At 50.2% G+C, this 12369-nt stretch overlaps 1 protein-coding gene across 3 annotated transcripts in view; it reads right to left on the minus strand.

Annotated features, from left to right (window-relative positions):
- The window catches only part of Trpc3 (transient receptor potential cation channel subfamily C member 3), a 57868-nt gene that overhangs the window by 18789 nt on the left and 26710 nt on the right, over positions 1–12369 (minus strand). For all 3 annotated transcript variants that reach the window (XM_046458485.2, XM_058583664.1, XM_058583665.1), the window contains exons 4-6: positions 5452–5616; positions 2885–3101; positions 1457–1690 (exon numbers count right to left, since the gene is read on the minus strand). In XM_046458485.2, the coding sequence (XP_046314441.1) occupies positions 1457–1690; positions 2885–3101; positions 5452–5616 (616 nt within the window). The remainder of the gene's footprint in view (positions 1–1456; positions 1691–2884; positions 3102–5451; positions 5617–12369) is intronic.

Genomic DNA, 12369 nt, shown 5'->3' on the forward strand with positions numbered 1-12369 from the left:
TGCTGCCCCGTGAGCATGTGGCAAATGCTGACCTCTTGGAGATGCAGAAGCCAAGACTTGGAAAGTCAAAACCATGATCAGAATCACTTGTCCAGGAGGTGGGAACGCCAGCAGTCACAAAGTCCCCTTGAGACAACAGCCATTAAATAGACACAGATAAACTCAAGACACATAAGTTATGGAAACAGTCAAGACATAGATAACACACAAATAAAGACTAATTGTTAAGTGCAAATGGTGATCCTTGGCTCGTTTGAACCAGTGTCCTTGCTGGGTGAAAATCCTTGCTGACAGTAGGAGACACCATGCTTCAGTTCCACACCTTGCAAGACCTCGCACGTGAGAGCAGGAGCCCAGCCTTCCAACCTGGACTCGCCCCCCAGGGAACCCTGACTGCCTCTACAGTCATCCTCCAAGCAGAACACACGCTCCACGCCTGAGCTTCCGGCTCTGCAGGGCTTAGATTTATACACATAGGTGAAAATCGCCACCGCAGCTCAGGGAAGGGAGCAAACAGCACCTGACAGGTCTGTGCTGGGCAAGAGGGCATCCGCCACCTTTCACCTGGATGTCCACAGGGGCCCCTGCTCTTGGTGACAGAGAAGTCCGGCAAGAGCCCCACTCTGTGCCACGTGTGTCTGCTGTCTCCGCAGCTGCAGTTCTCTTGGCCTCAGCGCCCCGGCACCTCAGCTTACGTCTTTTTCACGTTGCTCTTAAAGCAGTTTAGACTTCCATTGTCTATTGAACCCACAGCCTCAGGGACTCTGGGCCCTGAGGATCTGGCTTCATAGACTCCATGGATGTGTGCACTGTGTGCACTCATGCTGTGTGCACTGTGCACAAATGTGCAACACACCTTTCACACTAACACATGGTAGTGGTCCATTATTTAAGGGGGGGCTTATGTGGTTTCAGTTACTCATGGTCAACTGTGATCTGAAAATTTTAAGTGGAAGTTTCCACAAATAAACCATGTTTGAGTGTTATATGGCACAGCATTCTGAGCAGCACGCTCAATCTGTGCAGACCAATTCTGTCTTCCGTAGGACATGAATACCAGTGTGTCCGTGTGGTATAAGCTACCTGCCCATCAGTGACTTAGGAGCCATCTAGGTGATCAGACCCACTGTCACTGTATTGCAGTGTTCATTGTTCAAGAAACCCTCATTTTATTTAATAATATGCCCAAAGAAAGAGAAGCGATCCTAGCAACTGTATTATCATATATTATTATAATTCTTCCATTTTATTATGACTGTCATTAATCTCATTGTGCCTAACTTACTTATTAAATCTACCATATGTACATATTTATGTGTGGGAAGAAACAATATATATATATATATAGACCTGAGCAGTTTCAGGAACCCACTGGGGGCCTTGGGACATACCCGCCTTGGATGGAGGGGGGTACCGTACTCCTGATTGGCATTTCCTCCAGCAGCGAGCCACTCACCGTAGGTGAAGTACTGTATCTCGGGCGGCAGCGTCACTTCGCTGAGGTCACTCTCTTGGACATAGCTGTCCACGTACTGCTGTGCTTTTGTTGCCTGAAGGAAAGCCAGGAACCTGGCCGTGAAGGCGGCGATGAAGATGGAGAGCATCCCAAAGTCGAGCACATTCCACAGCTGCAGGATGTACTCCCTGGGCCCTTCCAGCCACAGCTCCTTACACTCAGACCACATCATCCCTGGGTGGGAAGCGAGGTATGCATGAGAGCACAGCTCAGCTGGGACGCTGCCACCAGGCGCCGGCTGACCCAGGCCCACCCTGGGGGGAAGGGCTTCCCTCGGGAGGGACACACCCCGCCGAGCCACCCAGACGGGGACCTGTGGCAGGTGCAGAGAGGAGGAAGGAGCCAGGCAGGTCAGAGGAGCTTCCCTGTGAGACTCGTGGAGGACAGAAGAAGAGGTGTCCCTACAAAAAATCCAAGTGGCTGACCATCAAGCCATGGTGACTGGGGAAACGAGCCCCCGCAGAAGACAGTCACCTGGAATCCTAATGACGGGCTCCCCAGCCACCCAGGAAGCTGGACTGTCCCCTCCCCACTCCTGCTCGTCCCATGCTGGGGAGGCCAGGAGCATCCCAGGACAAGACAAACCCCCGAGAAAGGCGCCCACTTAGGACGAAACTGAAGGCAGAAAGTGCCTCGAGGGGAGAAGGGCACAAGATGGCCCTGTGAGAGGGCACAGTAACCGGGGAGTTTACCAAAACAAAGGTCATAAGATGAATACTTGGCCCAGGTTGAGACCAGGAGCCAGTGAAAGGGATAAGAAGCCCATCAACTCAGGGAAGGAGAAGACACCAAGAAACACACAGGACGGAAGAGAGAAAACAGACAGAGATGACTTTGGATCAGTGATCAGTGGACCAACCTGTTCCAACATGCACTTATTAAAATGCAACAGAATTTTTCTCACATCGTTTAAGTTTTCACTTTAACACAGGTACTCAAAATGGGTTACTGCAAAGCAAAGTAACAAACATCCTGAAAATGGAAACTCCTAAAAATCTCTCAAATGCAACATAAAGGTTCTTTAGTCCTCAGTTAATAGCTGCTGGTTTATTTCATAAGCATTTCAATTGAATGACTGATCACAACAGTGAGTTACATTTAAAAACTTAGTTGTGTTCAATCATTGAAGTTAGATTTCTGAAACATGGTAAACTTGTAATCAGGTCAAGTTAATCATAAAAACTTAGACTAAGTTAAGGCATAACTTTTATAGGCATGTACCAAATTATTCAATTATTTTGTTACTTAGCTCACCTGACACCGGTGACGTCCTTACCAGGGAAGGCATAGCAGCTTTAGCAGAAACTGACAATCATTTAGACAACTAGTTTTTGGTAAAAGTTAGGGTACTTGAAATCAAAGCCTTACCGAGAACCCAGACCATGATCAGCATCTCTGTCCACGTGAACTGAGTGGTCTTCACCCTGAAGATCTGTTTGGGGTAGTCAGTGACTGTGATGTTGGGCAGTGTGGCGATGCCTTCAAACCTGTCGGAGGCGTTGAACACCAGCAGGCCCAGGAAGATGATGAAGGAGGCCGCGTGTGCCACAAACTTCATGAAGGGGCTCCGCAGAACCCGCCCCAGCTGGAGCAAGACGGGGCAGCGGGGAGACAGAGAAATTTCACTTTAGAAAATGTGTCTTCCACTTTTAACACTTCATATACAGACAACAGATAAAGGAAATGGGAGCACTTTTAAAGACCTGTTTCTGTTCCTGAAGAGCTATAATGGTGAAAGCTAATCTTTACAGGGAGACTCTTGGTTGAAAAGTGATTTAATAAGGCCTCGGGATTCATTGTTTCTCAACATCTAGTTTCCCTCAGGCAACTACGCTGGCAGATGCACTTCCAGGGGTCCCAGGACGTGTGCAGTTCTTCTTCCTTCTTCATGAGAGAGACTTTGCAAAATCAAAGTTCTTGCAGCTGGAAAGAAACTTTGAATATGCCCTATGCGGTTCTTTAATGCTTTGTAACTGAAATCCTAGAAGTTTGTAGACTCAGGGCATTAAAAACCCTCTGAGGGGTTGAAAAAAAAATAGTTACTACAGCAGAAGTAATTCGAGTTCTCATTTCTAAATACTTCAAAATCATTATACCTTGTATCATATGAAAAGGCAGAAAATATTAGAACTCAAAATGAATATTTTATCCATTACCACCTCAATAATTGAAACCTCCAAGTAGGTTAGCTTAATTAAAAGTCATCCTCTGAGTTTGGAAAATTATGCTATAGTGCAAAAGCTATTCTAAAGTTCAGTTTGTAATTATTTTTAGGTGACTCCTGAAAAATCCCCTGGGACATGATGTCCTTAAAAGTCCCGTGTTCTAATGGAAATGAAAAACAATTCCTCCTGTCTCCAAGGCCTCCGCGGTCCTCATTCCTGAGCATGCGGTAGATTTATCAAGTGAGTCCTCCAGTCCACACTGTCAGCTCCTGCCTGGAACTCAGTCTGTGACCTCAAAAGCACTGAGGTTTGCATTTGAAAGACTGAACTTTGAACAAATGTCCAGAGCCTCAGTTTGATGTCAACAAATGACCAAGAACATCCAGTATTGCTGGGGCTGGAGACACAGGAGGGCACTTGGCAAAATTCACATCTTCTACGCTGGACACAGAGGAGTAAACTGCCGTGTCACACTGCTGTCCACAGCCGTGGAGAGGGCACATGGGGCAGCTTGTCCACAGCATCTGCTTCTCCTAAAGGTGGAAGAGGAAGCCGTGCACTTCTCTGAGTAACGGGGCAGGTGTGGAGTATGCTTGCTGTCTCCTTTGTGCCCTGGATGGGTGGTTCACAGCAGCTATAAACGGGGGCACAAGGAATGACTCAACTCCCACCACCCCCTCTGCCCAGGAGAGATCACCATCCTGTGAGGAGTGGCCCCAGATGTCCACTTCAAACCTGACGTCCTGTCCTAGCTGGTGAGCTGCTAGGAGACATGTGAGTGCTCCAGTTCACCACCCACAGAGAGGGACGCCGGTGGGAGGATGGTGGTGTCCCTCGGTGCTGTCCTCATGTATCAGGGTTTGGTGTTTATGAGGTGAAGGATCCGGAAGTAGTTTTCCACAATATGGAACAGAAGAACTTAGTCCAACTAGGTGCGTAATGAGGAGCTTTCTGCCCTCGGCTGCCCTGGGCAGCCCAGCAGAGAGGTGAGAGGAATCTCACACACACACACACACTCACACACACACACACACACACACACACGGTGCCCCGGAGCAGGACTGCTCAGGAGTCTAGCCAGAGTGCCCACGGGTTTCCAGGGCCATTTGTAAGTGGCCGTGACTCGTTCTGCCTGACACCGCCCCCATTATAACAAAACCAGGTTCAGGAAGAGGGAACAGGACTGAGCGGCCTCAGAGCAGCTCCTCCCTCCAGCAGTGCCTTATCAGCCTCCCTGGACTCCGCGGCCAGGCTGGGTCCCGCCCCTGCCCCTTTCAGGGACCTCTCAGGCCCCACTGCAGAGCTCTTCATGAGCAGGCCAAGAGGCGAGGAAGGGTAGGGGACAGATGGCCTAAGCAAAACCAGATGATGTCACAGCCCCCACATGTGTCTGGAGGAACAGAGGGCTGGGGGAGCTGACTCAGGCCCCAGGCTGAGAGCCCGTCCTCAGTGGGCTTGGGACCCAGCCTCAGATGGCTCCCGCGGGCTCCGGCCGGCTCCGGATGACCTACTGCTTGGTTCTCACAGTGGGGCTGTCCCTTCTGGTTCCAGCACGGTCGACGCTCTGCTTATGAAGCTGTCAGCAGAGTGGGCCTGAATGCGCTGGGCTTTCTCTCCTCCTGAGCCTGCGTGCCTTGTGCCTGCAGATGTGGCTCAGATCTGTGCTCGCGAGGGAACTAACATCCAGGGGAAGCCCTGAGCGTGAAGCTCCCTTCTCTCCTCATCTAGAGGGTCACTCTGCGCCAACACAGGAGGGTGTAGGGCCAGTACCCGGCTGCAGGGGGCGATCCAGTATCCGATGGCGAGCAGCGGGAGGCCCACGGCCACAACCAGCACCACCAGGCACTTGACAGCCACCGTCTGCTCCCGCAGGCCCGAGAGGTTCTCGTACCAGATGGTCAGGAGCTGCTGCTGGCAGTTGGGGTGCGCCACAAACTGGGGAAGGGGAGAGAGAGAAGTCACCACACCGCGCACACCGCTCAGCCGGGCCCCCACGTGCGCCCAGACAGCGCCAGACCCAGGCCCTGGAGGTTCCGCAGAATCCTCCTTTGCCTTCCCTCCATTTCCCGAAGCTACTTGGTAACCGTTAGCAGAGCTAATGTGGAGACGGGGTGGAACTGACACTGTCCTTCATCAGAGCTCTTTCTGACAGAAACCCTCCAGCGTTCACTGCTTCCTGAGTGCAGTGTGAGTGGCGCCTGGCTCCTTTGGTGAAAGTGTGCGACCTGCCGTCTGCTGGCTCCCTGGCACTCAGTGCCAATGGAAACGCGGAAGGTATTTGGCTTATTGTCGACTACTGCTGAAAGAGGGTGTTTTTAAATGTCTCGAGCAGCCCTAAAATGCCACATGTATGAGAAATACAGAGACGCTGTGCCCTCTGAGTGTGTGGGTATTGTCACTGAAAACCCGAAGACCTGCAAAGCACCAGTAACCTGCAGGTGGTGCCGGGGCCACGCCCACTGCCTCGGGGCCGGCATCCACGTGATTTCTCTATTTCAGAAACCTGCCCTCTGGCAGGGCCTTCCTCCACCGCAGGCGAGAAGAACACAAGCATCCCGAGCAGTTCTTTTATGACTACAGGAAAAGTGAACCAGCGTCACTGACTTCAGCCTGCCATTTGAGTTCGCCACGCCATCTGCCTGCATCGTTTAGAGGCACCGGGGTTCTCAGGGATCTGCCCTCTTCCCGGCAGCACAATATCAGGCCAAGGTAAAGCTCCCAGGCCCCAAAGCTGCCATGGTGCTAGACACGCCCTCCTTTGAATGCCCAAGCTTGGGAATCTGGAGGTCATTCCAAAGCAGACTATGAGCGCCAGCAGATTTTTTTAAAGGAGCCTTTACTATGATAAAATAAAATTCTCACTGTCTTCTGGAAAGCCAGAATAAACAATAACAACAAACCTGTTTGGATGCGCCCACAAAATGTTCTGGGAACTTGGAGAGGCAGAGAGCAGCCGCAGTTCCCAATGGCCAAGGGTTCCTCGTCCATCAAGCTCTGGCCAGTGACCCTAACGGTGCCTGAGACCCAGGCAGTTCCTCAAGCCACGCAGCTGTCCATGAGGAGCACACCCCTGGGCACGATGCCCCCGCATGGCCACCCCTGGCTGGAGCCTGCATGCGCCCACTCCGGGATGCAGGCATGACAGCTCTGGCAGCTGCCACCGTGCCGCGTGCAAGAGGACTCGAGGGCCAGTTGACAGAGCGGAGGGAACGCAGTCACAGATGTGATATTTGAAATACTCAACTGAATTATTTGCAACGCCACTACCTAGTGGTGTTTGGAGGGTTTAACGGCTTGCAAGAGGCTGCTCTTTTCTTGTTTGATGGTCAATGTATATTTATATGTTACGGACTTAGTGTTTGTGTCCAACCCCTGATGTGAGGGTGTCAGGAGAGGGTGTGTGGGGAAGTGATCAGGTTGTGAGTGAACCCCCAGGGAGAAAAGGAGAACAAGGCTCTGGACTTTCACAACTGTGCCCTGACTGCCCCACCCACACATTCTGCTGTGATTCAGTCTCACTAAACCCTCCGGAACTCAGACCCCACTGTAACCAGCTGCCATTTTCTCTCTTGAAAACTTGCCCTCCGCTGAGGAACTAAGCATGGCTGACCCGTGGGGTCTGTCTCTGTTTCTTTTTCTTTCTTCTTCATTTTGCTTTCCGTGAGGGTGGAGCGCTCATGGCAGGATCAGTGCCCTTGTAAGAGTCCCCTTCCTGCCACATGTGGGTAAGTGAGAAGATCACAGTCTGCAACCCGGAAAAGCACCTTCGCCAGAGCCCAACCTTGCTGCACCCTGAGCTCCCCTTCCAGCCCCCAGAACAGTGAGAAATACGTTTCTTTTGTTTATAAATCACCCAGGCTAAGGTATTTTGTTATAGTGGCCCAAACTAAGACACATTTAATTATAAATTCCTTTCATTCAGTTATACAAATCCGAGGTCCTTATGCACTCTAGTGCTTGCCAGATGCTAAGTACTCATTAGATCTTTCCAGACCAAGATTCTGTTGCACTTTAAAGTTTCTGCCTTTTGAAAACAATATTTCATGTAACATTGCAGTCATTATTCGAAAATGATAAAATCCCTGGGTATAGTGCTGGGTGTGGTGGCACATGCCTGTAATTCCAGCTATTAGGGAGGCTGGGGCAGGAGGATTGCAAGTTGGAGGCAAGACTTGACAATTTAGTGAGACCCTGTCTCAATAAATAAAAAGGGCTGGGGTGTAGCTCAGTGGTGGAACACTGGTCCACAGTGCACAGAGTTGGGGTTCCATCCTCAGCTGTAGAAAAAAGAAGGAAGACGAGGAGGGGGAGGAGGAGGGGGGAAGAGGGGGAGGAGGAGGGGGGAAGAGGGGGAGGAGGAGGGGGAGGAGGAGAAGAGGAGAAGGAGAAAGAAATCTATGGGTATAATCAAGGTGACAACTTCCTGGGTCTATGTGACGAGATTCTTAGGATCCTTGATGAGAACTCCAAATTTCCACCCCCGCCCTGGTCCTATATTTGTATCATTTTCTTATTCGTCACCCCTCTGTCCAGCTCCCAATGTCCATCTCATTATTCATTCACTCATCAGAATGGCTGAGACCTTGTGAGAGCCAGGCACTGTGCTGGGCACTTGGCACAAGAAGATAAAGATGGGGGCACCCGCCTTGCCCAGAGGGCTTGGCTCTGCTCAGGGAACGCAGGGAGCTCTCGCTAAGGGACAGGCGTGGTCACAGAGCTGGGACTCCACGTGGGGCACACAGCGAGCTGTCGCTAAGGGACAGGCGTGGTCAGAGTTGAAAATGAAACAGTGTTAATTTGGATGTTGGTCCACATGTCTTGGAATCTGGGGGGTTGCATTTGTGGGAAGCTGGACAGGCAGAAATAAAGGGCACCCCTGGTAACACTGGCCAGGCTGGCACAGGAAGGAAAGCTACAGGCTGAGCACACAAGTCACCAAACTGGAAATCCAACCTTGCACCTTTTTGTTTTTTTAATAAGTCGAGGGTTTCTGTGAGGCACAGAATACCCGTGAGGTCTGGAGACACGTGGGCCGTGTTCCTGGGATTTCTGGATAAATTTCCTTGGGGCTTGTCTGCTGACTATGGTTTGAATGTGTCTCCTCCAAAATTTGGATGTTGCCAATGTGATATTCTTAAGAGGTGACAGCTTTGAGAGGTGACCAGGTGTAGGGTGCACACCTCGGCTCTCGGGAGGCTGAGGCAGGAGGATCCTTCAGCTCAGGAGTGCAAGGCCAGCTGCGCAACATTACAAGACCCTGTCTCTTAAAACAAAAGCAGAAATCCCTCTACTAAGGGTTGAGGAGGCCTCGAGGGCCACTCCCTCCTTGAGGGGATGAAACCTCACAGAGAGAGTTCCTGCGCCGTGGTTAGCGAGCTTGTCTTCACTCTCTGCCGCATTAGGACCCAGTGCCTGCCTGTCTGAAGGATGCAGTCCTCACCAGAACTGAACCTGCTGATGCTTTCTTGATCACTTAACCCATCTCCAGAGCTCTGAGGAATGCATCCCTCTTCCTGTAAATTAGCCTCAAGTATTCGGTTACAGCAGCACCAGGACTATGATACTCTGAGGCTTTAAACCCTGAGGATGGAAACATTGAAGCTGTGGTGTGGCTCTCCCTCTTCCTGCCTGCTAATCCTCAGACCTGAAGATGCGTTTGACGGCATGAATCACATCTGCATAAAGGTTGCACGGCCTCAGACCCCCGACAGAAACCTGTCCTTACCACACAGCAAACGTGAGGGTCAGTGTCTGACTTGCTGTGACTTGGACACACAGTGCAAATCTCCCAGCCTGTTAGATGCCAGCCCAGGTCACGGTGTCTGCTCTGTGTGTCATACTTTAAGACTCAGCCCAGCAGGTGTGTTTCCTACACACCTACTTCTACCTCTCTTTATTTGTGATAATTCACCCTCCATGACATCTGTATTCCTTTTAGTTCATGCAAATATATTTTTCTCAACAATTTAAAATTCTACTACAATCATATAAAGGGCATTTCAAAAGCAGAAGATAAAACCAAATATAGTATTAGCATGTAAGGGGAAAAAACCAACAAAACTAATCCCTCTAGGAGATGAGTTTTTCACTTTCCAATGACTTCAAAATAGGGCACTGACCTTTATCTCTTAAAACTATTTTACTTTCTAAAAAATGTCCCTGTGTTCCACACCACAGCTAGCTGGATAGAATTTGTATGTTGTTTCCCAACTTCAGTGGACCAGCAAATTGAAGTCATTACAAACATAATACCCTTATTTGAGGTTTTCTGATTTGAAGGAAGAATGCTTGACCCAAGCAAACGTCGATCTTCTGGTGGAGCAAAGCAACCACAGCACTCTAGGACAAAGATTTTTTTTTCCTGCCAAATGACCAGTAGGTTGTAAACTGAACCACCAATCAGGACAAGCTAGACAGAACAATTAAATAGGTTTACACTTAAACATTTTCATTTTACACCGTCTTTTCATCAAATCAGATTTCACGATATTCACACATCAAATTGCTGTGTAAAAACGTGGTAGGAACACTCTGTTTTTGTTTTTAATGACACGGATAGAGCCCCAATTCATACAGCTTAAAAGAAAATATTCTTGTGAGTGAAAACTGGACAACTTCTTTTTACAGTTCATTGAGTTGTGAAACGTAAACGTAAAGCTTCTAAACTGTACAGGTTTCCCAGACTGTGGGCCGGGCTGAGGGCCTGCTGTGGTCCGGGTGCCTGAGCCCAGGGGGAGGAGAGGTGCGGGGGCAGCCCCTGGGCCTGGCCGAGGGCACAGAGTCGGTGGCTGCGGGGCTGTCAGGCCTGCACGGCTTCACGTCCCTTCCTTAGACGAATCTCAGCCAATGAAACTGAGCCCATTACGCAGGGAGAGGAACCAGGGAGAGGAACCAGGGGACGCTTCCTCTCAGGATCGCAGGTCCACAGATTAAGTGGTCTGCACGATCCAGGGCCATTGGCCACAACAGCCGGCTCCTGGGACACTTCCCAGGTGGCACTTATCACACCTGTGGAGGGCAGGGGTTGAGGCTCACTCGCAGAGCAGGACCGAGGTTCAGCCAGGATTGGAACTCAAAAGCCTTTTTAGGGGCAGAGTCCATTATTCTAATTGGACAAAGTTAATGCTTTTGTCCAAAAGTTAATTTTCAGAAACACAATTTCATTTTTACTGGATTCCATGCTCTTAGTGGAATAGTGTGCCCATCTATGTAAATAGCAATGTTTATCATCCTTCTGGCCTCATGGTTTGCTTTGGACATCCCACAGAAATAGTTCTAGGATCAGTAAGCATCAAAATCTACTCCCTGATAGGAAGAGGTGAACGGGCTTGCCCATTTCCCCTGAACTGTGGCTTTGACTCTTTGATAACAGGGGAGGGGAGCACAGGGTCTGCATGTTAGCAAACACTGAAACTTGAGTTTTCCTCTCCTGGGGTCACGTGTGGAGCCCTTGCTCACTGTCCCCCGGCCCTGGACATTTCCATACACATTTCTCTGAGCCCTCTGGATATTAAGAACATCAATCCTCTGTAAGTGACAATCCAGAAAAATCTTTTCCCAGTTTGTCCCTTGCTTTTTTTAAAAAAGAAATTAATTTTTAGTTGTAGTTGGACCCATACCTTTATTTAATTTAGTCATTGATATGTGGTGCTGAGGCCGGAAACCAGGGCTGGCACGTGCTAGCCGAGCACACACTGCGGAGCCTCCACCTCAGCCCCGGTCCTTCACTGTTTTGTCTGTGATCTTTCTGGGGTGCAGTATCATTTGGTTCTGCTTTGAGACTTCTTTTGCCTTCATGTGGGAAACTTCTTTCCCATACAAACGTCAAAAGCACAGTGGCATATTTCCTGTTCCGGCCTTCTGCGTTTTCATTCTGCTGATCGCCTGTGGATGCTCTGTGAGGCCTGATGGAGCACATGGGTGGACCTGGGCAGGACCTGGGCTCTGGGGGCTCGGCGCTGGTCCAGGCTCATGGCCTGCTTCTGGAGTAAAGCAGGGAGCAGCCCTTGGGCAGGTGGCAGAGGAAAGAAGTCCTAAGTCGTCGGCCTCCACGGCATAGAGCCAGTGTCCAAGGTGGAATATCGACTGAATAAGCATGAAGTCACGAGGCTACTGAGGACAGGGGGCCATAAGGCATGATGTCACTTGGGAGCCCCGTGGACCAGCTCGTGGGCAGACATGTCCTTATCATCTAGAGGTCGCTTTGCTTGGGGACTAGTAAGGAGGTGGTGGTGAGGGAAGTGGCAGAGTGGAAGGGGTGATGCTCTTCCTCCTGGCTGGGGTGGAGATGGGAGCGGGGAGTGCAGCCAGCCTCCGAGACAGCAGAGGAAAGGGAGAGCTGGGGCGGTGTTGGGATTCCAGGACAGAGCCCCCCAGGACGGTGACTGCACCCAGGATCTACACCTCCAGGTGTTCTGTTTTTAATTTCGAGAGGGGGGTCTCAGTAAGTTGCTGAGGTTGGCCTTACGACCCTCCTGCCTCAGCCTCCAGGACAGCTGGGATTATAGGTGTGTCACCATGCCTAGCTAGAATGAAGTTCTTATACACTGTTATTGAGTGAAGATTCCAAACCAAAGGCTTCAATATTCCTTACGGCATAAAACAAACAGAACAGAAATGCTTATGAAGTGCTAAGTCGCCTTTCAGTTCTAAATACTTTTTGTTTGTTTGTTTGTTTGTTTCCTGGTG

This window comes from Marmota monax, unplaced genomic scaffold (assembly GCF_021218885.2).
Source record: "Marmota monax isolate L192 unplaced genomic scaffold, Marmota_monax_Labrador192_F-V1.1 WCK01_AAM20220418_F8-fsc00378, whole genome shotgun sequence".
Lineage (NCBI taxonomy): Eukaryota > Metazoa > Chordata > Mammalia > Rodentia > Sciuridae > Marmota > Marmota monax.